Below are 27076 nucleotides of genomic sequence, written 5' to 3'. Positions count from 1 at the left end.
ACTTTATTCTAGCTTATACAAACCAAAGTGACACATCCAAAGTCCTTGCAACTTGCAACAATAAATAAATAAAAATAAAAGGATAAAGTTAGAAGCAACGATGTTGTCATTTTTTTATATCAAATTTCATGTTCTCTTTTATTCCACCAAATGATTTTGTTGTATAATAATGGTAGAGAATAATGGGTTTCTAGAAAATCATCACCATGCAGGGGTCTATTAATACAAAAAGGCATGATTAACAAATGTTTAATAGCTTTCTAGCTTAGGTAAAATAATGAAAACTATGCAAGTGTGAAAGAAGAAAAAAGTCACTAGCTAGCCTTGAATCCTTGATTGTGTCACAAAGTACACAAGGCCGTCTAAGAGTGGCAACAAACCAAAGCCACAAATAAACAAAACTCCCCCATCCCTCTTCTTATTTCCTAAGCACACCACGGCAAGTCATAGTGCAAATTCATTGCTATTTCATCCTCTTATTCTTCTTCTTCTTCTTCAAACCTCCAAAATTACACGCAAATCCCATTCTCTTACCTTAGCCATACCTTCTCTCTTCCTTACACAAACGCCTAATTCACCTAAATGACTGCTATAACTTTCACAATTCTAGTTCTCTTCCAAATACAGCCCCCCCTCAATTTTGACATCATGGAACATAGGCATGAATGGATAAGGCCATAAATTCATATAATCATAGGGTATATCTTGAAATGCATGTACTTATTTTTATAGCAAATTACCAACCTTATTCTTAGGAAAGTAACCTAGACAGCCTGAAATCAAAACCCAAAATCCAAACTTTAATTTTGAGACATATTTTTCATGTTTTCTTATGTCAAATAAATATAATAGGAAAAAAAAAAACTATATTTTAAACCCTATTTTCTAGTGGTGTAACAAATCAAAGTTTTTCTCATAAGGGAGATTAGACTATGCCACTAAATTATAAGGTTTTGGTAATGACAAATTAAGCCCTTAACTTTTAAAAAGTAACAAATTTAATCTTATAGTTTCAAAAGTAATAAATTAATAATTAAAAAAAAAAGTAGTAACAAATTAAACCTTAGTCCATTTAAGTAGAAAAATATTGCATTTGAGGTGTAATAAAATTGAGGGTTTCATTTATTAGGCATTGTAAGTTTGTAACTTCAAGGTTTTATTTATTGCTTTTGAAACTGTAACATTTAATTTGTAACACCCCCTAAGTTGTACACTTTAAAATGCAATTTTCTCTAAATATGACGTATTAAAATGCTCAAGAGTCAAGACATTAAGAGCAAGGGCACTTATAGTGGTGGAATTAAAAATGGAAATCAACATTGGAAACCATTTTAAGGATGAGACCAATCTTCATTTCGATAGCTCTCTTATTCAATATTAAAATTACTATGTTGGCTTCAATAATAAAAAATTTATATCTTTTCAGTATATGCTTTTCGGAAATGCCTCAATAGCAAGTAAAAATCGTTTTCCAGGCAAGGTTTTTTTGGGGGTTGATAGGTTTTGGGGCCTATCTAGAACCAAACTGCTTGTAATAAATTCATGTTGCTTTTGACCTGATTAACCCAAAAATTATGTATCATTGGTAGTTAGAACCCAAAATTATGTATCTTCGGTAGTTAGGTAGTTGGAATTTGAAAAGGTTAGATAAAATTTTCTATTTAACAATGATGATCACACCGTTGAATCTAATTTACTAATTTTTTATGCAATTGGTTCTCATCGACCAAACAAAGACTTGAGAGAAAAAATGTTTGACATTTTTATCGAAACTTCCTATCTGTTCAAAATTATACCCCCCCCCTCAATTTTGACATCATGGAACATAGGCATGCATGGATAAGGTCATAAATTCATATAATCATAGGGTATATCTTGAAATGCATGTACTTATTTTTATAGCAAATTACCAACCTTATTCTCAGGAAAGTAACCTAGACAGCCTGAAATCAAAACCCAAAATCCAAACTTTAATTTTGAGACATATTTTTCATGTTTTCTTATATCAAATAAATATTAGGAAAAAACTATATTTTAAACCCTATTTTCTAGTGGTGTAACAAATCAAAGTTTTTCTCATAAGGGAGATTAGACTATGCCACTAAATTATAAGGTTAAAGTGAAACAGAAGATTTGTATTCAAGGCTTGCACTGATATGAAATTATAGTAGCATTAATTTGTGTAGTAACTCATTAAAGATATTTTGTTAATTGATGAGTGAAACTCCACCTTGGGAATTAGGTATTCTACATTCATCGGTAATTAAGTTTAGGGATGATTTTGTGACTAGTAATATCTTATCTAGAAATTATAAAAGCATGTTACAACCATACGTGGATAGTGTGTAAGAGAGGGAAAATTCTTAGGTACACCTGGAATAGAGTGAAATGGTACTCCTCTCACATTTATGGTAGATTCACTATAAATTTGATGAATAGACCCAAAAAAATAGAAAATGAAAAATCTTACTATAGTGCAATAATAATGGAAAATCAAAATATTGATGGTATATTGCTTTGATAGGATGAAAAGAAAACAGAATTATAGAAACTGATAGAGTGTAAATTACTATTATACTCATGTTCTTGAAAGTATAATGATGAAAAATTAAGGGTAATTTTATACCTTTTTTTTTTTAGCAATTTTATTTTCTTTCCTCTTTTTCTTTATAAGAGAAAAAAAAAATGGTAGGTTCAAGTGGAAAACTCCATCCAACCCACTTTTTTTCCTTTTCCTATTCAGTCCAACAAATAATGAAGAATGGCATTATTTTCTCTCCCTCTTCTTTCGTTCAATTTTCATTCTCTCATTTTTCAACACAACCAGAGAATGAAGAATCACATTTTCCTTTCCCTATTCCTTTCTCTCATTTTACATCCTCTCTTTTTCAACCCAACCATATATAGCGTAAGGGTATGGTTTTCCCTATCATGAACAACTTGTGAATCAACCAAGCAAGTTAAGTACTACGGAAAAAACTTTTAAAAAGTATCGAATTTGCTCCATAAGCATAAATGTTCACTTAGCTATACAATCAACTACTTCACTGTCTTCTCAGGAAAAAAAAAAGACGAACAAGCAAACACTGATGAAATCCCACAAATTTTTTAACTACTAGTTAATAGAAATGAAATTTATAATTTTGTAAAGATAAGTTCCAAAAGATAAGAATATTGATACATACCTATATTAGGTTTGCGTACGACCAATGTAATTGGCCAATGCAACCAACGGCACCGTTTTCTGGTATCAAACCCAGAAAGCTAATCCAGAGCCAGCTTGTTCAATTTCACCGACAAAATCAGAAGGGTACAAATCAGAATTGCCTTTGTTACTCCAAACCAAAATCATATATAACCCCAAATTTCAAAAAATCAAATCAAAACCTAATGTTACCCAAATACGTAAATAAAAATCAATCAAACCAAATTAAAAGAAAAAAAGAAAAACTTACCAGTGGCAGGGGTCTATTTTCTCCTCCTTCTCTATATCTGGATCGCAAGCATCACTGTTAAAAAAATGTAAAAGGATAACACTTAATAGTAAATACAATTTTCATTTTTTTTTTAGGAACCCTAAACAGTTCAATTTCATAGACCTTAATTAAGACTAAAATATTAAAAGAAAAAGAAAAAAAAATGTTGCATTGCAATGCGAGTAACACAGGCTATGCGTATTTATACAAAGTTCAAGAGAGAAGTAAGTAGGAATCATTTAAAAAACAGAATATTTTGTTTAAAAAGTTAAATATGGAGTTATCTGTGGCATTTGTATGAATCTCAAAGAGGAAATTAAATGTCATTTTGATAAGTTTTAAGGGAAGTTGTGTAATTTAATTTACATATTGCTTTGTTTTATTTAATTTATTTATTATTGAAGCCTTGAATATTTTTCACATATAACTAATTTATATTTGCCCAAACTCAACAACCTTTCTCTATATATCATTATCATGCATTAAGAGAATTCTCAAAGATGGCGAATCATGATTGTTAAAATTCCTATACTGGAACAACCATTGAAAATTGAAATGCTTATTTATAGTCTTAAATATGTTAGTTGGATCATCAATGCTTAGAGAAAGTAAGCAAACAATGATAAATGTGTGTGCAAGTCCAAAACTGGTGATGCAGCATAGCAAATTAAAAGACAACAAAGAAATGAAGAATACACAGACATGTAAACTAGACTCAATACAACAATAACAAAACAAAAAAGAAGAAGGAAACTTTCAATCAAAATTCTACACAAAGCAACATGTGATTGCAATAACAAGATGAGAATTTGAAAAATTGGAAGAGAAAAAGGGATACACAGGTAAGGAAAATGCAAAATTCCCACCTCTCAGACGCATATAACACTCAAAAAATGTGAAATTTCATTCAAAATCCCACATATGACTACTGAGAATTAATGTGAACAAAAACTCCAATTATAAACAAATCTAATTTGAAGAAATTAAAAACCAACCAAGAATTCAGACAAGTGAACCAGTTACAAAACAACAATGACTCAAAAAAATGAAAACTTTCAAACACAATTCTACTCAAAGCAACATGTGACTACACTAAAAATATGAGAATTTGAAAAATTAGCAGAGAAGTAAGGATACCCAAATAAGCAAAATGCAAAATTTCCACCTCTCAAAGACAAATAACACTTAAAAATGTAAACTTTCATTCAAAATCCCACATGGGACCAATTTGCAGACCATGATACCACAACTACTGAACATTAATTTGAACAAAAATTCTAAAAACTACATGCAAAAACTAAAACTTACAAGAAATTAAAATGAACCCAGAAAAACCCAGAATTAGTTTTTTTTTTTTTTTTTTTAAATTTAAAAAATTAAACAAGCAAACAGTTAAGAACAGAGCAAATAAGTAATAACACACAGAGAGAATATAAGAAAAAATTAAAATTATTTTTTTAATTAATGGGTGTAATAATTGGGACTAAAAAATGAGACAAATTGAGAGGGAGTGAGAGAATTTACAGTAAGAAGAGGAGGATTAAAGAGGAGCATCAGATCGTAGAAGTGAGCGGAGAGGGCGAGTAAGCAAGTTTGTTGGTTTCTCCATTTCAAAGCTTAGGGATTCAGAAACCATACATGTACTCGCGCTTACATGCCCACCCCACCACTAATTACCCAAATAAGAAATAAATAAATAAAAAATGGATTTATTCAAAAAAAGGAAAGAAAAAAAAAAAAGCCGTTCCCTAAAGCCTAAACTAGGCAACTATTAAAATAAATAAATAAAAAGTAACTATTAAAAGTTTAAAATTATTCATCTATAATCTATAAATATCATATAATTTTTTTGATAAAAAAAAAATCATATAATTGAAACTATAAATATCATATAATTGAATTGATTAATTTTACAAGAAAAGGAACTGATTAATTTTCATTAAATTAATGGTCACCTTATACGAATAACATAAAACTTTGTAACCATATTACACTATTAAGAGAAGGTATTAAGAATAAATAAATTTAAGTTTTAGTAAAAATGATTAATAATAATAATAATAATTATTATTAATGATTAATGGTCAACTGCTTGGCTTTTATACCCTCCCATTATTATCAGTTACAATTCTCTTCCCCTCAAATCTACTCAATTGTAACTCTCCTTTTTATATTCCCAAGTGTATAACAGTATAAGCATCAAATATCAGTATAGTGTTTCCAACATCAGTAGGCTACACCCCTTGCAAGGCTCCAATTTCCATTAGAAAGGCTACTCCTCTCTTACGTCAATCCACCAGAGGTTGGAGAGCTACAAATCATGATATTTGTTTTGTTTAATGCAGCTCTCTGTCTGATGTTAATCCAAGTGTTTAATTCATTTACTAGTTTATCAATGAACCCATATACTATTTGGAGTTTATCACCAGTATGTCCCAAAACCAACTATGTTCCTCTACTTCTATGGTTTCCAAATTACACAATTTAAAGAGAGTGGCTAGCCCAGAATTCTTGCTCACTATTTCTTTTCTCTCTACAAACCCTAACTGACGCCCTGAACACAATTAAGGACTAAAATGAGGTGTTGAGGTGTTAAAGCAATCAAAGAACAAATAGTTAAAAGTCGTAATAAATTAAATTACACAACTTCCCTAAAGAACTTTCAAAGCTTTAGATCGCCCCCCCCCACCCCAAAAAAAAAAATCTAAAATTTTACATTTAAAGCTTTACTTGATACCATAATGCGAGTCTGGCAGATCAGATGGGTACTAGGTCAATCAAACAGAGCGAGAGAGAGACAGAGAGAGATAGAGAGAAGTCACCATTTCTTTCAAAAGACTGTTGTCATCTTTAGTAAGCTTGATATCACCGGCTCCTCCAACAAGCCTGCAACAAAATCAGAGAGAATCAGAGAGATTCCTTAGCCCTAATTTTTGAATCCAAATCTAGAACGAAATTAATTGGGAAAATTGAACATTTAAACCCAAAATCGAAACCCTAGATCGAAAATCGAAACCGTAAACCTAAAATCTAAACCTTAAATGAAAAATGGGGACCCTAAAACACAAAGCAAATCAAAAAATTTTAAAAACTTACTCGTAATCGGCCTTGCGACAGTGTCTTCAGTGAGATTGCGAGTTGGAGAGAGAGTGTGTGTGTGTGTGTGTTACCGATCCATGAGAAGGGGATGGAGAGCGAAGGGAAGACCGGAAGGATGACGGCGATTCGGAGAGGGTAGAAGAGAGGGAAGGAGTTTGAGATCGAGTTGAGAGGAAGGGGAATCGGAGGAAGGGGGATCGAGTTCAGAGGAAGGGGAATCGGAGGAAGGGGGATCGAGTTGAAGGAAGGGGAATCAGAGGAAGGTGGATGGAGTTGAGATTGAGTAGTCTGAGAGGTTTTTTTGAGGTCGATCGAGAGGTTAGGGTATTTTTTTCTTCTGTGGAGTTGTGTTTTTATTTTTATTTTTTTTTAATTTTTATTATACTTAATGTTGAAGCCGCGTTTAATGGTTAAACGCAGCTCTAACCATTACCTGAGCTGCGTTTGGAAAACGCAGCTCCAGACATACTTGAAAAAGAAAAAAAAAAACAAAAAACAAAAAACGCAGCTTCACCCTGAAAAAACACGGCTCCAGGGAGGGCTGTAGCCGGGTTTAGTAAACGCATCTCAAAGGCTAACCTGGAGCCGCGTTTTCCAAAAACGCGGCTCGAAGTCTAGCCTGGAGCCGCGTTTTTTAAAAACCCGGCTGAAACTCCATCCTGTAGCCGCATTTTACAAAAACGCAGCTACAAAACGCGGCTAAAAACCGCGTTTTTTGTAGTGTTTCCATATTCAGCTTCTTGTTATAGTTCCCTAGGCACTTTGAAGTTTGAACCAAGAGAACAATGAACTTACGTAAAAATAAATAAAAACAATGAATCAAAGTAATGGTTCTCTTGAAAACAACCCCAAATCATATTATATTCTTTTGATTATTTTCTTTGTACACGTGTATAGTAAAATTGGACTCCAATTTCAAATTCTAATTGAACAATTGGAATGACACATGACACAAAATTGAAACTCTAATTTGGAATTCTATTTGAGTTTCTCTCTGCTTCATCTATTATTATATATATATAGATTTGATAGAAAGGATGGGAGAGTGGAAGAATTGAAATTAAATTTCTAGTATGCTTATTATAGTTTAAATTATTGAGGTAATAGGGGTAACAATGTCTTTTGAATCTGTCACACATTTTCCTCCCCATTTTTCTTCTAATTTTGGAGGATACCCATCATTTTCCATCCACCCAAATTTCCAACTAAATGATAGAAACTCTAATTTAATTTTTCTTCCTTATTTTTCAATCCTTCAACTTTTTCTCCCGTCCAAATCAACCGTAAAAGATTGAGAGAAAGATTAGATAATAAGTTGATAGAAAAATTAAGAAGTCATAGAAATAGAAAGCTCAATTGACACTATTCAAACAAACCAAATGATGTTGGACCCTTTTTTTTTTTTTTTTTGGAATACTAAGTATTTTAACACAGAGAGAGAGAGAGGAGAAGGTCTTAAAGAAACTAACAGTAATGTATACCAAAATGATGTTGGACTTTAACATAACAAATTTAGAGAGAGAAAAAAAATAAAGTAGTCTTTAGATATATAGCATAAATGTTGTTATCAAATGATGTTATGAAAAACAAAAATTATTGCTTAAAAATAATTTGTGACATGGCACTTTGAGGATCATGTATTTTTAATCCTCCCAAAAGGAAAAGCTATGTGATAGAAGCTCAAGCTACTGCTAGGAATTTTTCCAATGGTTAGTGAATCTTAAGTGATGAGTTAGTATTTTAGTATGAAAAACATCGGCCATTGATGAATGATGAGAAGAGAAATTTATTATGGATTATAATGTTTTAGGCATAGTTGTCAGTATCAAACATATCATTTAATGCTAAACAGGGCCAACCCATGAACCTGACCTGATGAAAAAAAAACAACGTAAATCTTAAGATTTGAAATTAATTTTAATTAAAGTTTAAATAAACTAAAACAAACAACAAAAGATAAACTACTGTCTTTTAAAATGGAAGAGAAACATGTCACCTTTGTGACAAATTATCAACTCATCTAACCTCTCTCTAAATCTTTTCATCTTCTCTTTTATCAATATTTAAGTTCCAAAGCATCATATTTAGTTATTTGGTTTTTCGATGGTAAAAATTTTTGTGACTGGACTCTTCGTAATGCTTAGAGCAATCACATCAGCTCATGTATAAGTATGTATAATAGAAAAAATGCTCAAATTTACACATTTTTGTTCAAAAATAGCCAACATCAGTCTGTTTAAACTCTTGCAAAATCTTCTAAAATTATCCACGAGTTACAGTACTCGTGTAAATTTACACGGGCACTGTAGCTCTTGTATTTAATTTTTTAATGGTTTTTTCTCTCTCCTCTCTAACGGACTCTCATCTCCTACCTCTCTTCCCCAACCATTACAACATCCAGCGCGCCAAATCAACTGAAAATTAACCCACACACAAACACAGAAAGAAAGCTCAAATATTTATACAAATCTAGACAGTAATAAGTCCCATAAATCTAATGCAAACACAACTTTTGAAGGCAACCCATTTGAGCTAAACCAAATCCAAAAAGACCCACAAAAACATTCCACTCAAATAACAAATACATTGAAACTATCGAACCAGTCATAAACTATCTAACGCAAAAACATTCTCGCCTTCACCTCGTTGTAGAACCTCTTCCCCACTATCGAACAAGTCATAAACGACATCGGCATCGTCACGGACGACGACGATGTCGTCTGGGAATTGGAGCTCAGCGCCTTGACATAAATGCTGCTGTTGTTGTCATTTTTGTGGGTTTTACCATCGGATGAGAATGTGAAGGTCGACGAAGATGGGTCCTTGGATTGGTTGCTGGAGCTCGTTGGTCGGACGGTGAAGCATGGAGCGTGGATCGGTGCTTGTGGAGCATGGATCGGCCGGTGAAGAAAGGATCTGGGTCGCCGGAGCTCGTGGGTCTCGCTTGATTGGAGCTCGTGGGTAGGCCGGTGAAGTGTGGAGCATGGATCGGTGCTTGTGGAGCGTGGATCGACCGGTGAAGAAAGGTTCTAGGTCGCCGGAGCTCGTGGGTATCACTTGATCGGAGCGTGGAGCGTGGAACGATCTGGATCGGCTAGTGAGAGAAGGAAGAAAAGAGAGAAGGAATGAAACAATCTGGATTGGCCGGTGATAGAAGGAAGAAAAGAGAGAAGGAATGAGAGAAAGAAGAAAAGAGAGAGAGAGAGAGAGTTGATCTGTTCAAAAGAGAGAGAGAGAGGGCGCGTATATAGGTAGAGGTGGTTGAGGGAAATAATAAAAAAAATTGTGTAGAGTGAATATTTTATTGAAATATCTTGTAAAATAAATGAACTGATGTGGGTGTTTTGTAAAAGTGGTAGTGTAAAATAGAAAGATGAGGTTTTTTCATGTAAAATAGACAGAAAATTTAGATGAGCTGATGTGAATGCTCTGTTGTGGTCTTGAAGATGCGGTCATGATAGTGGTATTGTCACTTGATATATAGAAGAAGATTTGAGAGGTGTTAGAAATAGAAAGCTAATCGATACTATTCAAACAAGCCCAATGACTTTGGACTTTAACGTAGCAACGTGCTTTTAACAAAGTGGTCCTTAGATATGAATTGATGTTAGGATAAAAAATAAAGAATAAAAAGTCTTTTTTTTTTTTTTTTTTGGACTTAGAAATAAGTTGTGACAAGGCGCTAATTTGGAGATCATATATTTTTAATCCTATCAAAAGAGAAGTTGTGTGATAGAAACTTAGGCTACAGTTATAACATATGATTAGTGAGTAATAGAATTATGTGGTTAAATGATTAAATTTATTATCTCCTAATAATTTAAACTTTTGAAATAATTAATAATTTAACATAGTATTATATCATGTCTTGTGTTCTAGATCTACACTATATGTCATTAAAAATCTTATGTGTTGAGCTTTACCTGTTAAAAAAGAGTTTAAAATCTACACGTGAGGAAGAGTTATTTAATACCGAATGAAGGATAAAGGAAACCGATTGACAAATTTGCATGAAGTTGGCTATTCAGTCTTTTATTTATTTATTTTTTGCTAATGTGCAGCAGCGAGAAGCCAACTGGTTGTTGGACTTACTTGTGGTGTGTTCCGGCGAAGCGCCAGGTTGTTGGTAAGGAGCTGGAGCCAGCTGCGGGGGCTTACACAAAATTAAATGACTCTTCATTTGGATTATTTGTGCTCAAGTGTGAACTTAAAAGACACATTGCAGAGTATTAGGGTTGATTAGGACACAATCGGATTGGTAAGAAAATGTTCAGCAAATTACATGGAAAAAACGTACGGCACTTGCGTGTGTATATATATATATATATATATATAGAAAAATGAGAAATTTTGATGGAAAAGTCAACAGCTAGAGCATGTACGAGGTATTCACAGTATGTACGAAATTTTAACAAGTGACATGCATGCATTTTTTGACTATTCTCTCACTTTCTCAGACACCATCAATCTCAAAGGCCCCACTTCAACCGACCATTCATTTTTTTCATTAATTATTTTCTAATCAAATGTGAACATAATGAGTAATGACAAACATTATTGGAAAGTTCATCTTGTTATAAACTCTGTATTCTAGAAAGGTTCGATTGGGAGAAAAGGGGAAAAGAAAAGAAAAGAAAGAAAAAATAAATTAGCAAGTTGCAAGGTGATGATAGTTAAGTTCGTGAATAATTAATCAAGGTGATATAGTTGGAATTGGAAACTAACTTTTCATTGGGAAATGGAAAGAAAGTGCTAAGCAATTGCCAGTAAAGTATAATTCAAGAAAAAGATGATAAGTTTGAGAATAGTCAAGTTGATAAGGAAAACTTTCGGCATATTGGAAATTAATAACATTTCTAGTAGGGTATACATTGGTATCTTTACGGCATAAAACCTCCGTCTATAAGCCTACAATCAATTAAACAGTTCATCTGACTTTCTTTTTGTAAAGTTTAAACTAGAGCCAAGCATATGCATGCTACGTGTCGATTGCTATTTGCTAGCTTGAGGTGTTTAGTCTTCTACCACGTGATCGATGCATAGTCGGAGATAATTACAGATGTACACTTGAACAAAATAATTGAAGCAACTTGCTTTTTTAGGTGATGAGCACTACCAGTGGCTAAATCAGACTCAAAAATTCCACCATGAGATGAGACTAATGTATAAAACCATCTCTTTCATATTAATTTGATGATCCCACACACTTATAAACCTACAATGACAGGTTTAAGAATTTTTTTTAAAGTAGTAGTTAAAAATATACAAAATCTAATAAAAAAAGAACTTAATATATCAACATCACTAAAAACAAAACAAAAAACACACATATACAAAAATTTATGAAATTTTAGTATTTTACGATTTCTTTTTACAAGTTTTCATATTTTAAAACTGTTGTATAATAATTTCACTACAATGTTAATACTACAAAACTGAGAAGAACATAGATGTCGGCATTGTTGAGAAGAACTTATGGCCACAATATCTCTCTTGGTATACCTTTTTTTTAATGAGAAATGAAATTAAATATTATTTTATGGAATGAGTTAAATGAGTTATGAATAATGCTAATTTGGTTTCTTTTTTCTCCTGGAAGTTCATAGATTCTTGTCATACTTGAAACTTCCATCTTATTAGCACTAGTAGAGCTAGGAAATATTTTCAGGGAAGGCCAAGGTAAACACAAAAAAGTTCTTATGTATAAAAAAATGACTAATAAAATCTTAATTTCACAAAATAACTTTAACTTAAAAAGGTTACTTTTACACTCTTTCATGGCACTAAAATCACTTATAATTGATGCTAAACTAAATTGGTGCAAACAACATGAGAGGTCATTTTTGCATCAATTGTAGATCTTTCCCCCAAAAGTTATTACGAAATATGAAATCCTAAATATTAAATTTTATAACCTCAATACCTCAAATTGATAGAATAAACAAGTTTATAATGATTATTTAATTTAATTATCCAAGCCACTAATATCAATTAAACAAACTACTAACAAATTACTATTATCAAATTATAATAAATTTAATTTAAGTACAAAACTACTCAGTCATGCTAAGGACCTACAATTGCATTACTCTATTCTAGTCCTAGGCCCATAGTTATTTAGTTTTTCGGATTGAAATTGTTGTATATTTTTTTTTGTCAAAAATATTTGGGGGGGGGGGGCGCGCGGTGATTAATTTCTTCCTATTTTTATTTCATTTTAGTACCATTATTAAAAGAGTTTCAAAACTCAAGGGGGCGATGGCCCCTTTTGGCTCCGCCTGTGCTTATTAATGACAATCACCCTACTGGTATAGTTTAATTCTTTTGGTTGGCTGCCCCCTTAGACACATTATGTAATACTAGGACCCTACTCTTATTCACAACTATCATATGTGCCATATTGTGATTGACTCTTTATCACTTTCATATTGACCCATCATTTTTTTTCTACTACTTACAGTCTAACACATTAAAGTTGTGGCACAAAAGGGTATGATCTAGAATTTTTCTAAATACATTAGCGTAGAAAAAGTTTCTCCTCAATTTAGTTTAGAGAGAAATCGTTCAATCATTTTATTGAATGTGAATTTTGAAATGTTAGAGATATATTAGCCCATTAGCGTAAGCCCAAGCCTAATTCTACTTTGTGTACAAGCCAAGTCTCCTACTTGTACTAGAAGTCTATTAGTTTAGGGTTTAGTCTATTATATATACACATGTTATGATTCATTATAACACAGGATTTGTACTACACTATAATATATTATTGATGTAGCCTTTTAGGGTTTCCTCCGTGGATGTAAGCCGTTAGGCTGAACCACGTAATTCTCGTGTGTTATTGTGTTTTATATTTTATACTTTTACTTCCGCATCCATACTAGCATATTCAACATAGTGTATCAATGCTAATATTTAACATGAAAATATAATTGTTAAATTTCATGTTCTTATTATATTATTCATGCTTACAAAATTTCAAGAAGATTAAAGATCTATAACTATGTTATTAATTAAATGTTTAAATTTCATGTTTTTGTGATTTAAAATTATGTATAAAAAAATGAGTTCATTAATCAAATAGTATATAATATCTGATTTCAATGAAATTTACGTGCTTGTTAAGAACATACAAAATATGCAATTTAACTATTAGATTTTCAAAATTCATATCCAATATATATATATATATATAATTCGTTTTGAAGGGTTTCTTGAAACCTTGTCCCATTAGCCGCCCCTGCCCTGCCCCCCCCCCCCCCCAACTAGCCCACTTGCTTCACTTACAAACACATGGAGAAAGACAGGTACATCTGGCCTGAAATGATGTCTAGAGTGACAAAATCATTGTACTTTTCAAGAATACTAGGGCATCCCCTACGAAAGGAAAAAGGAAAAGAGTCAAAAGAGACAAACATTATATGTTCAAAGTAAGAAGAGTGTACAATCTTGAGTGATCCCTTCAGGCATAAGTAGTCAAACCAAAATTGGTTTACTATTGCAAACCTTAGTGCACACATTAGTAAAATTCAATTTTACATTAGTAAAATCCAATTTCTTTTGCTATTTCCTGGATCGAAAACATCATGTTACATGCAACTTTGCAAGTTCCATTGATTTGTTGTATTTGTATGGTAATCAGCATCAGAACTCTATTATTTATTCCTAACTAGCTACCTTGCCGTCAAGGTTTTGGAAAGGAAATAGAAAAAAAAAAAAAAAATTATTGTTAAAAAACAGACGACATGCTGTGTATAGTTTTTGAGGTAATTAACTCGTACGTCACTAAGAAGTTTTTTTTTTTTTTTTTTTTTTTTTTTTTTGAGGGGGTTACTAAGAAGTTAGTAAGGATTAGTTTACAGGACAATGATAGGTTTATATTCACCGCTTACGTAAATTGTACACACTCATATATCCATTATTCCAATGTGGCTAATTTTTGCCATATGGAAGGAAAGGTTTACAATTCTTATAAACTATAAATCTATAATGCACACCTAGAATTTTCCTTGTTTATATTTAGAATATTTTCACAATACTTTCATAATAAATTTTATGTGATATATCGTTATTTGCTGTTATTGGTGGACAAAAAAGCAATTCAGTAGTGGATTTAAATTAAAAAATATAACAACCTGTTAACTAGGATTTGCTGTAAAAATATGTGGACATAGCACTTTTCAAGTGCTCTAAAGAACTCTCTTCTCTAGCTACCAATGAACTCATAAGGAGAGAGTTGGATTTTTGTGTTTGGATGAACAACACGCGAATATTTTAATCTCACGATTAAGGCTCAAGCGTGGAAGTCTCAATTAAATAGAAACTCTAAAAAATATATCACAGGGAAAAACACTCATTAGGTTTGAGAAGATTACTCGGCATAATCTTGATACAGTAGCCTCCCTTCTCTCAATTTGTGGACAAGAGTTGGTTTTATATAGGAAATTATTAGGTTAAGTCTTTAGGCCTTTAAAGTTGGTTTACTATTTGCTGCAATTTGATTGAGCGAACTCTTGGGTACAATACAATTATATTTACTTCAAATGATCATGTTCTACTTATTTCAAATCTAGGTTTGGTCAAATTTTGTCATTTCTTAAGCCCTAAGTGTTTACATACTTTCGAATGAAACAAGTTTCACTTAAAAATTTGTTATGGTGTAAAAAGTAAGAGTAAAATATCATCAACCGGTCATCATTGAGCAAATCGAAACCTTGTCGTCTTTGAGCCAAACTCAAACAAATGCAATTCAACTGATAAAACATAAATTTGATATGTTTTGGTAATAGAATTTGTCAACATATCTATGAACCCTAGTAGTCTCTCTATTTGGCAATTTTGTCACAAAACGTCACAAACTTACAATACAACAACTCAATGAAATAAAACTAAATCTAAAAAAAAACACAAAACAATCTAGCTAGACTTATGAAAGAAACACTAATTTCAGAGAATATTTCCTCACCAACACAGCACAAATTGAAGTTCATTAGTGAGTATGACAAGTTTATCAATTATTTCTCGAGGGTCATTAAATTATGTTCATCAATTAGATTTGTTTAAGCCAGGAGATCCAAATGAATTGGAATCCTACAACAGGATGGTGTTCTCTCCCTAAATTTGGATAATTTTTCCTTTGGTGACCTTTTGTTTTGCAAACATTTTCCACATTCACATTAAGATTCTTAGCATTCCCAATTTTTGACCCTTCAACCTTGGGGTTTCAATTTTTGTTGCCTTGGCTTGATAGGCAACATAAGATGCTTGTCTACTCTTGATCTAAGAAAAATTAAAGCAAGTCAGTTGAGTGTGACCATACCTTAGTGGTGGCAGGTAGGAGCATGCTAGCTTTAGAGAGAAGGTTTAGACTTGGGCTTTGGGACTTGAACTTCGGCTATGGGGTCTTTTGCCCTCATGTACCCGAACTTGGTTAGCCTTATTATGACTTTTGAGTTTTGACTAGTAAGGAAACAAAGATTATTCTCCTTCATTACTAGCAGGGGACTATGATGTAGATGGGAGTATGGGACAAAAGATCCCATTTTAATGATGCATAAACCACTCCTGTCATAACTTGAGCTTTGAAAACTGAGCATTTGAAAAAAAAAAAAAATCACTTTGAGAACTTCTTTAGTTGAGATCTAGACTTATCAAGCTTATTTTTAAGTTCTTGACCTTCTCCATGCGGGAGGCATTCTCTTCCTTACACTTTACTGTCAATTTGTGGGCTTGATCAACATTAAACCCCAAAAGTCTTTCAAGTTCAACATCATTCAATTTTTCTCTAGGGATTTCTTAGAAATTTTCTTCAAATATATACATTCCCTAAAATCTTATTATAAGCTTCTTGAATTCCATATTCTTCATCTGAATATTTGGAAACGACTCCTCATATCACATTCATTGGACTCATTTTCCTAAGTGAAGCTCTAGGAGATAAGTATTTAATTCTATCAATGTAAGGGGAATAATAAGGATTGCTGCTTATCCATTGAAAGTAGGAAAAATCATATTCAAGAAAAGATTCTTAAGTAGTGTAACTAAACTCCGATACAAATTGAAAAAAAAAAAAAAAAGGATCGCAACTTTTTTTCTTAGAAAGTTTCAACCTATGACGTCTGCTCCTAATAATAACTCTTTATCATCAACTAAGTCACTAATTGTTTTATGCGTCGCACGGATTGAACCCTAGATCTCTTATTCAACTATAAGAGATTTTACCAGTTGAGCTAACTGAAACTCACAGACCCTCAACAACTTAAATGGCAGATTAATTGATCAAGTTGTGGTTTATTTCAATGGATAACACAACAGTTATCTTCAGCCACACACTTTAAAAACACCAAATCAAAAGCAATAAAGATATAAAGAAGTAAAAGACACAAATTTGGTAACAAAGTGAAAAACCAATTAAGAAAATTTCAGAGAAAAAATCACTTTAGCTGATTTAACCTCATAGAAAATCCACTATTATAATAAAGGTTGGTTTCATATAGGAGATCATTAGCTTAAGTTGTTGAGCCTTTAAAGGTTTACTGTTTGTCGCAATTATTTCGATCCAACAAGTGTCTAGCAAGGGTACAACCAATTCTTGGTCATGTCATGGTGATGTCTCACTTATTTTAAAACTAGTTTTGGTCAATTTTGTCTTATTTAAAGATCTAGATGTCCTCTTTCCAATAAAATAAGTTTCACTTAAAAAATCATTCTGCTGTAAAATATGAGTAAAAAATCATGCATCTACTCATCACTTTTGAACATATTATATTTTTTTATACAATAAGGTATATGACACTACTCTTACATTTATGTGAGATTCACAAATGTCATACATGTGAGACCAATACATCCTAATAGAAAAATAAAATAAAAAATGAATTTTACATTCATGTCCGAAATATTTATAGTTTTTTTTTTTTTTTTTTTTTTTTGTGCTTTGAAATTGAATTTTACTCTAACCTAATAGAGTAAAATTTATAATAGTTAATTATTACAAAGAAGCCTCCCCGAGATGGAAGAGTTTGTTTTGTGTTACATAACTCATAAAGCAACCTCCCTCAACTTTTCTAGCTCCGACAAAAATTTTGTAGGCTAAATCTAAATCTAAATCATTGTACCCAACAAATCGGTTTTAAGCAGGTCCACAAGGTTTAAATACCTCAGCATTCATACATCATACTAGAAACCCAACCACCAATAATCTTTATTAGAGAAATATATTATCCGACCTAACCTAATTGACCAATACAAACTCCCTGGTCCTTGTCCATTGGCTTCTATATAGTTTTAGTAAGAGAAAATGAATATTCAGAAAGGTAATTGTGCAATGTTCCAGCTATAAAAGTCTGATTGAAATTGACATTAGATCACTCTTGGAAGATCGTAAACTGAATCTTTTTTTTAATACAAAAATATATATATATATATATATATTCTTCTCCAATCTAATCTAAGTATATATGTGTATAAAATTCCCTTCTAGAGACTTGAAATTCTGGTCGTTACCTCTCACACTCCATAAATACTTATACTTGTAGAGTGACCATCGTATCAAAGGTATGCAGTAGTGTAAACTGAATCTTTTGAATGTTATTTAAATATGCACAACAGTTTTTTAGGTTATAAATCTTCCTCCATTGAATAAGTCCGAAACTTTTTATTAGAAGACTTGTAGTCAATAAATATTTTTTTTTACAGGATATTTCCATTTCACTCAAATTAACAGATGCTCGATCACATCAATGATTAAGCTGGTTTGGTAACTGAAACCTTCTTTATTAGACTTTGCTCTAGCTAGCTAGTAGACTTTTAGTAAATTTATCTTAAGTAGATAATATTTTAATTGCTTAACACACTTGCTTTTACCCAATTAATGGATGCTAACATCATTGGAAATTTAGCAAAACTTGGCAGCTACGGATGATCTTTTGCTTTTTCTATTGTTTTGGCTGTGTTAGGAATGTATCTACCCAGAATAAGAGGCCGTGACTGTTATGAATGATCTCACGTTATCTGTGTATTCAAAATTTTAAATTAGAGGTTTCTCAAAAAAATTAAATTAGATTAGAGGATTTATCTTACCATTTTTTAAATAATAAAAAAATTAGATGGTTTATCTTAAGCATTGATATGAGAATTAAGTCCTTTGTTAAGGTTATATAAGACTGATTAGGGACACGGAAAACCTGACCACCCAATTAGTTCGATTTGACCCAAAGGATCATAGGAGGTTACTACGAGTTGGTTAAGTGAATATATATATCAAGTGGAAGGAGCTCATTTTATAGGGTTTCGAGATGGATGATAATTTTTCTGAACTAATTAATTTGATTTTTATAGAATTCATACCCCTTTTTTACCCATGCATATATGCTTGCCACTGGTATTTTGGAATACACCTTTTGATTAACATATAAAATATAATGTAAATGTAAGTTATATTTTGTTTTTTCCATGCTTGGTTTCAATTCATTTTTTGAGCCTAGTATTAGAGTTAATATAATTATTGTTATGTTTAATCTACCTCATATAATTTAAGTTGATTATAAATATATATTTCAAAAAATTAAAACAAATACATGCATATATGCTTGCCACTGGTATTTTGGAATACACCTTTTGATTAACATATAAAATATAATGTAAATGTAAGTTATATTTTGTTTTTTCCATGCTTGGTTTCAATTCATTTTTTGAGCCTAGTATTAGAGTTAATATAATTATTGTTATGTTTAATCTACCTCATATAATTTAAGTTGATTATAAATATATATTTCAAAAAATTAAAACAAATAATTAATAATTAATAAATAGCAATTAGTATATGAAGTTAAAATATTAATCTAAATGTAATATATTCAAATAACTCGTTTAGATACTTAAAAGTAACATGAAAAAAATAAATTAACTTGGAAATATCAACAATATGATCATATTCTCTAAAGACGTGATATAACATTTTTATTTTGAATTAATCTAAAGTCATTAATTTTTTAGATTTCATTTCCAATTATCAAAAAGTGAGTCGTAATAGTGATTCAAGGGGGGTGCATGCCCCATTATTTTTTTTTGAGTTTGATGGTGAGAAATCACTCCAAGCACTGCAATTGGCTATATGATCAAGGCCGAAATTATAACTTTAAATAAGCTGATTTTATAAGACTCAATAAAACCCTATGAACGTACTGAAAGTAGCGTTATGTTGATAGAAATCAAAATATTGCAACTATTTATGAATATCTTACATTCATACTTATGTACTCTTCTAAATCATATTATTGTAACTATTTATGAATATCATACAATTAATTATTCGTACATATTTCAAGCAAATAATGCACATTTGCTGAGTCGTAATAGTGCCTTAGAAAAAACCAGAACTATCAAGACTATAATCAACCCCCCCAGAGAAACTCTTGGTATATACATATATAAAAACTTAATTTTACAATAAATTTTCAACTCAACCTTGCTTTTTTTTTTTCCTTGAACCTTGGAAGCTAGAGCTCGTTTATTGAAACTCTGTAGCTGCTATGCAAAGAATCCTCTCATAAATCAACTCCTCTCTCCATTGCCTATGGCTCTTGGCAATGAAATCTTCAATCCTCGTCTCCAAATCCTCAACTTGCTCATCATCACTATCAACATCATCATCGCTACCTTCACCATCATCATCATCATCTTCTTCGTAACCATCATCACCATGATACTCGTCACTGTCATCAACAGCACTATCATCATAATCTTCATCTTTTGCTTCAGCTTTTGTATCATCATCAAATTCATATACTACAGGAGGGAAAGAAAGAGAGTATTCAAAATCTCCATCGGATGGCTTAAAACTCAGGCTCCCACGACAGATTGTGATAACAATAACATTAAACACGAAAAACACAGCCACCCGACTAGACTTTTTCACAACAATAAACTCGTACGTAGAAAGAAAAGGGTTATGCTGTTTAGAAACTGAGAGTGACAAAGAAAAGAAGATCAAGAGGATTAGAAGGATTATTAGGCACAAAAGAAGTGCAGGATTAATGGAAGATATCTTCATGCCAAACTCGGTTTCTGTGTGATATTGCCTAGCTCTCATGTGAAGAAATAGCTCTCTTTCACTCTCTTTATATACGACGATGTGATTGAATATTATTCATTAAAAAGTTAAGAAATCTTCTGAGAAATTTACGGAAAGTCTACTTCTGAAAGTAACAGGAGGAATAGTTCCTTTTTTTTTTTTTTAAGACCATTTTATATTAGACTATTTTGAAGAGATTGTATAAAACAATTGCAATATACATGTACTTTCAGTTTTCGTTGCCGTCTATGTGTATATGAGAAATGATATGTCTACAACAATTTTACAATATTTTTACAACAAATCCTAAGTGGCAGATTGTTACTGGTTGTTATTGTTAGGACAAAAAAGTAATCTTAGTGTTAGTTTCAAATTTGAACCAATAACAACTAACCATCTATAATTTGTTGTAAAAATATTGTAAAATTATTGTAAACATAGCATCTCTCATATGTATATATACATTTATATTTGTCATTCTGTACACTTACATGGGTGCTTTGTACATTCCACGCAAATCTTGATTGCATAGTAAGAGGAAATTTCCCAGCTGATTTCTCTGACTGAAGAAACTGACGCTGATAAAGGAACAATAAAAGAATATGCAAATTTGCAATAAAGAACGAAAAAAAATTCTGACACCTAGTCGTGACATGTCACGTTCACTGACATGTTAGATAATAAATAAATAAAATAGAAACTTTTTTTTTTTTTGAGAATCAAATAAAATAGAAACTTGAGATCAGATCAGAAATATGATTATTATGTAATATAAATTATTCCATAATTTAAAAGTTATTTTAACTTTTGAATAGAGTTGGTGACATGTCTTTATATTAAAATTTAAAACTTTATTCTATTTCTTTTGAATAGAGTTTGTCACATGCTTTTATATTAAAATTTAAAACTTTATTCTATCTCACTTATGTGTTTGATTCTAAAAAAATTTAATAATAGTATTATTTATTTATTTATTTATCTAAGGTCATCTCTTATGTTATTTAGATTCTAGAACCCTCAAGTATGAGTTCCTTAATAAGTAAGTACTATTATGTTTATGGCCAAGTATGGTCTCCACAGCTAATTGTCCCCTTACCCTGTTTCAGGCTGTTTGTTCAGAGAAAAAAAAAATGAAGAAATTTAATGTAAACGTCATTTGTAATCTGATTATTGTTAAAATATATATGTGTGTACTGGTTATCGGTCAAGTTTCATTGAGATTTTTGTTTTTTTTTTTTTTTGTTTTTTTATAAGATTTAAGATTTTGTTAAATCAACAATATATACATATTAACAATTAACGTTTGACTTTTAGCCTTTTATATATATATATAAAATATCCATTAAGGTTTGACTTTTAGTTGGCGTTTTATATTTATTGACATATTTACATATTAATCACACCTATCTTGGTACTTTTTTTTCCCTTTCAAGTATCAAATTTTTTTTTTTATTGTGTCTATATATTAAAAAGAAATGTTATGTTTATAATATTTTCACAACATTTTCACAACAAATTCTAAATGATAAGTTAAAAAAAAGAATCTTAAGTGGTAGGTTGTTATTGATTATTGTAGGTGGACAAAAAAGTAATTTAAAACCTCTATTAAATTTAATTAGTTTTCTAATAATATGTAATATTTATATAAATATCTATTACCTCTATTAAATTTAGTTAGTTTTTTAATAATACGTAATATTTATATAAATATCTATTAAGTTTAATGTCAAAAAAGTCATCTGATCCTTTAGGATTTTTTTTATTTTTTATTTTTAGGATTCTAATTGGTCTAAAGTGACTAAAAAAAAAGGAGATAGCCGGCCGAGGGGGAGATGGTATGTGATGTGACCCTCCTCCAATAAGCACTAAAAGAATTAACATAAACTTTTATGGATTTTACTAATGTGTGGCCTAAGGGCACACAATAGTAAACCAATTTTGGAAAAATATATATTGGGTATTGAAAAAGTTTTGACAACTTTTTCAATTCCCAATAAAATTTTTCCAAAAATAGATTTGTTAATGTGTGCTTAAGGGTACCCATTAACTGGACCCAACCTTTATATATATATATATATATATATAACATTTTTAGTATTTTATAGCACTATAATATTTTAGTAAAAAAAAGAAAATTTTCCTAATCAAAAGTAAAGAAAGTATATGCTGAGCTTGAAGGAACACTCAACTTGACACCCCAAAAATTACAAGTATCTCCATCCCACAATTGGGGAATCTGGAATACTATATGATTATCCCAAAGCTTGGAACTCTACTTTAGAGTTTGAGGTTGCCCAAGTGATATTTAGTAATTTAGAATGCTTGTCATGCATAGATTAATTAATGAAAGAGTGTAAGATATAGATAAATATAAGTATATATAATGGTTTTATTAGTATTATATTTTAAAGTTGGGTCCTGTTAACAAGTGAATTATTTTAAGAAAGTTTTAGTACAAATTTTAGGACATAGTAGGCTTTAAACTACAAATGGAAATTTTAGTAATAGTCAATTATTGAGAGAGAGAGAGAGAGAGAGAGAGAGAGAGAGACTGAGAGAGAGTCACTGTCAACCTTTTTTTTTTTTTTTTTTGAAAATTTGATAGTCAGAGAGTTCAAGACATGGAACTACCTCAGTGTAAAAACAAAACTATAACATTGCTTAAAGGTTCTAAACCTCTTATTTCTCAGTTCACTCTTAATTTTCTTTTGATTAGGAAAATTTTCTTTTTTTTACTAAAATATTATAGTGCTATAAAATACTAAAAATGTTATATATATATATATATATATATAAAGGTTGGGTCCAGTTAATGGGTACCCTTAAGCACACATTAACAAATCTATTTTTGGAAAAATTTTATTGGGAATTGAAAAAGTTGTCAAAACTTTTTCAATACCCAATATATATTTTTCCAAAATTGGTTTACTATTGTGTGCCCTTAGGCCACACATTAGTAAAATCCATAAAAGTTTATGTTAATTCTTTTAGTGCTTATTGGAGGAGGGTCACATCACATACCATCTCCCCCTCGGCCGGCTATCTCCTTTTTTTTTAGTCACTTTAGACCAATTAGAATCCTAAAAATAAAAAATAAAAAAAATCCTAAAGGATCAGATGACTTTTTTGACATTAAACTTAATAGATATTTATATAAATATTACGTATTATTAAAAAACTAACTAAATTTAATAGAGGTAATAGATATTTATATAAATATTACATATTATTAGAAAACTAATTAAATTTAATAGAGGTTTTAAATTACTTTTTTGTCCACCTACAATAATCAATAACAACCTACCACTTAAGATTCTTTTTTTTAACTTATCATTTAGAATTTGTTGTGAAAATGTTGTGAAAATATTATAAACATAACATTTCTTTTTAATATATAGACACAATAAAAAAAAAAATTTGATACTTGAAAGGGAAAAAAAAGTACCAAGATAGGTGTGATTAATATGTAAATATGTCAATAAATATAAAACGCCAACTAAAAGTCAAACCTTAATGGATATTTTATATATATATATAAAAGGCTAAAAGTCAAACGTTAATTGTTAATATGTATATATTGTTGATTTAACAAAATCTTAAATCTTATAAAAAAACAAAAAAAAAAAAAAACAAAAATCTCAATGAAACTTGACCGATAACCAGTACACACATATATATTTTAACAATAATCAGATTACAAATGACGTTTACATTAAATTTCTTCATTTTTTTTTTCTCTGAACAAACAGCCTGAAACAGGGTAAGGGGACAATTAGCTGTGGAGACCATACTTGGCCATAAACATAATAGTACTTACTTATTAAGGAACTCATACTTGAGGGTTCTAGAATCTAAATAACATAAGAGATGACCTTAGATAAATAAATAAATAAATAATACTATTATTAAATTTTTTTAGAATCAAACACATAAGTGAGATAGAATAAAGTTTTAAATTTTAATATAAAAGCATGTGACAAACTCTATTCAAAAGAAATAGAATAAAGTTTTAAATTTTAATATAAAGACATGTCACCAACTCTATTCAAAAGTTAAAATAACTTTTAAATTATGGAATAATTTATATTACATAATAATCATATTTCTGATCTGATCTCAAGTTTCTATTTTATTTGATTCTCAAAAAAAAAAAAAGTTTCTATTTTATTTATTTATTATCTAACATGTCAGTGAACGTGACATGTCACGACTAGGTGTCAGAATTTTTTTTCGTTCTTTATTGCAAATTTGCATATTCTTTTATTGTTCCTTTATCAGCGTCAGTTTCTTCAGTCAGAGAAATCAGCTGGGAAATTTCCTCTTACTATGCAATCAAGATTTGCGTGGAATGTACAAAGCACCCATGTAAGTGTACAGAATGACAAATATAAATGTATATATACATATGAGAGATGCTATGTTTACAATAATTTTACAATATTTTTACAACAAATTATAGATGGTTAGTTGTTATTGGTTCAAATTTGAAACTAACACTAAGATTACTTTTTTGTCCTAACAATAACAACCAGTAACAATCTGCCACTTAGGATTTGTTGTAAAAATATTGTAAAATTGTTGTAGACATATCATTTCTCATATACACATAGACGGCAACGAAAACTGAAAGTACATGTATATTGCAATTGTTTTATACAATCTCTTCAAAATAGTCTAATATAAAATGGTCTTAAAAAAAAAAAAAAGGAACTATTCCTCCTGTTACTTTCAGAAGTAGACTTTCCGTAAATTTCTCAGAAGATTTCTTAACTTTTTAATGAATAATATTCAATCACATCGTCGTATATAAAGAGAGTGAAAGAGAGCTATTTCTTCACATGAGAGCTAGGCAATATCACACAGAAACCGAGTTTGGCATGAAGATATCTTCCATTAATCCTGCACTTCTTTTGTGCCTAATAATCCTTCTAATCCTCTTGATCTTCTTTTCTTTGTCACTCTCAGTTTCTAAACAGCATAACCCTTTTCTTTCTACGTACGAGTTTATTGTTGTGAAAAAGTCTAGTCGGGTGGCTGTGTTTTTCGTGTTTAATGTTATTGTTATCACAATCTGTCGTGGGAGCCTGAGTTTTAAGCCATCCGATGGAGATTTTGAATACTCTCTTTCTTTCCCTCCTGTAGTATATGAATTTGATGATGATACAAAAGCTGAAGCAAAAGATGAAGATTATGATGATAGTGCTGTTGATGACAGTGACGAGTATCATGGTGATGATGGTTACGAAGAAGATGATGATGATGATGGTGAAGGTAGCGATGATGATGTTGATAGTGATGATGAGCAAGTTGAGGATTTGGAGACGAGGATTGAAGATTTCATTGCCAAGAGCCATAGGCAATGGAGAGAGGAGTTGATTTATGAGAGGATTCTTTGCATAGCAGCTACAGAGTTTCAATAAACGAGCTCTAGCTTCCAAGGTTCAAGGAAAAAAAAAAAGCAAGGTTGAGTTGAAAATTTATTGTAAAATTAAGTTTTTATATATGTATATACCAAGAGTTTCTCTGGGGGGGTTGATTATAGTCTTGATAGTTCTGGTTTTTTCTAAGGCACTATTACGACTCAGCAAATGTGCATTATTTGCTTGAAATATGTACGAATAATTAATTGTATGATATTCATAAATAGTTACAATAATATGATTTAGAAGAGTACATAAGTATGAATGTAAGATATTCATAAATAGTTGCAATATTTTGATTTCTATCAACATAACGCTACTTTCAGTACGTTCATAGGGTTTTATTGAGTCTTATAAAATCAGCTTATTTAAAGTTATAATTTCGGCCTTGATCATATAGCCAATTGCAGTGCTTGGAGTGATTTCTCACCATCAAACTCAAAAAAAAATAATGGGGCATGCACCCCCCTTGAATCACTATTACGACTCACTTTTTGATAATTGGAAATGAAATCTAAAAAATTAATGACTTTAGATTAATTCAAAATAAAAATGTTATATCACGTCTTTAGAGAATATGATCATATTGTTGATATTTCCAAGTTAATTTATTTTTTTCATGTTACTTTTAAGTATCTAAACGAGTTATTTGAATATATTACATTTAGATTAATATTTTAACTTCATATACTAATTGCTATTTATTAATTATTAATTATTTGTTTTAATTTTTTGAAATATATATTTATAATCAACTTAAATTATATGAGGTAGATTAAACATAACAATAATTATATTAACTCTAATACTAGGCTCAAAAAATGAATTGAAACCAAGCATGGAAAAAACAAAATATAACTTACATTTACATTATATTTTATATGTTAATCAAAAGGTGTATTCCAAAATACCAGTGGCAAGCATATATGCATGTGTAAAAAAGGGGTATGAATTCTATAAAAATCAAATTAATTAGTTCAGAAAAATTATCATCCATCTCGAAACCCTAT

The 27076-nt window shown here is 30.7% G+C and overlaps 1 protein-coding gene and 1 long non-coding RNA gene across 2 annotated transcripts; one reads left to right on the top strand and one right to left on the bottom strand.

Moving 5' to 3' along the window:
• Positions 1–3260: 3260 nt before the first annotated feature.
• LOC136068172 (uncharacterized) lies at positions 3261–6889 on the bottom strand. The gene is made up of 4 exons (XR_010629571.1): positions 6573–6889; positions 6299–6362; positions 3456–3509; positions 3261–3279 (listed from the first exon to the last, which is right to left on the bottom strand). It is a non-coding gene; the product is annotated as an uncharacterized LOC136068172 (long non-coding RNA).
• Positions 6890–25458: 18569 nt separating this feature from the next.
• LOC136068171 (uncharacterized) lies at positions 25459–26314 on the top strand. Its single transcript, XM_065774935.1, has one exon. It carries the CDS (start codon positions 25485–25487, stop codon positions 26064–26066), a length of 582 nt encoding a protein of 193 aa, XP_065631007.1. The 5' UTR covers positions 25459–25484; the 3' UTR covers positions 26067–26314.
• Positions 26315–27076: the final 762 nt, after the last annotated feature.

This window comes from Quercus suber, unplaced genomic scaffold (genome assembly GCF_002906115.3).
Source record: "Quercus suber isolate HL8 unplaced genomic scaffold, Cork oak 2.0 scaffold_102, whole genome shotgun sequence".
NCBI classification, from domain to species: domain Eukaryota; kingdom Viridiplantae; phylum Streptophyta; class Magnoliopsida; order Fagales; family Fagaceae; genus Quercus; species Quercus suber.
Note: the sequence above shows the minus strand (reverse complement) of the source record. Positions and strands in the feature narration are given on the sequence as shown.

Bases quoted from the DNA above. Each gene is read 5' to 3' on its own strand.
- LOC136068171 (XM_065774935.1), top strand. From the start codon at position 25,485: ATGAGAGCTAGGCAATATCACACAGAAACCGAGTTTGGCATGAAGATA.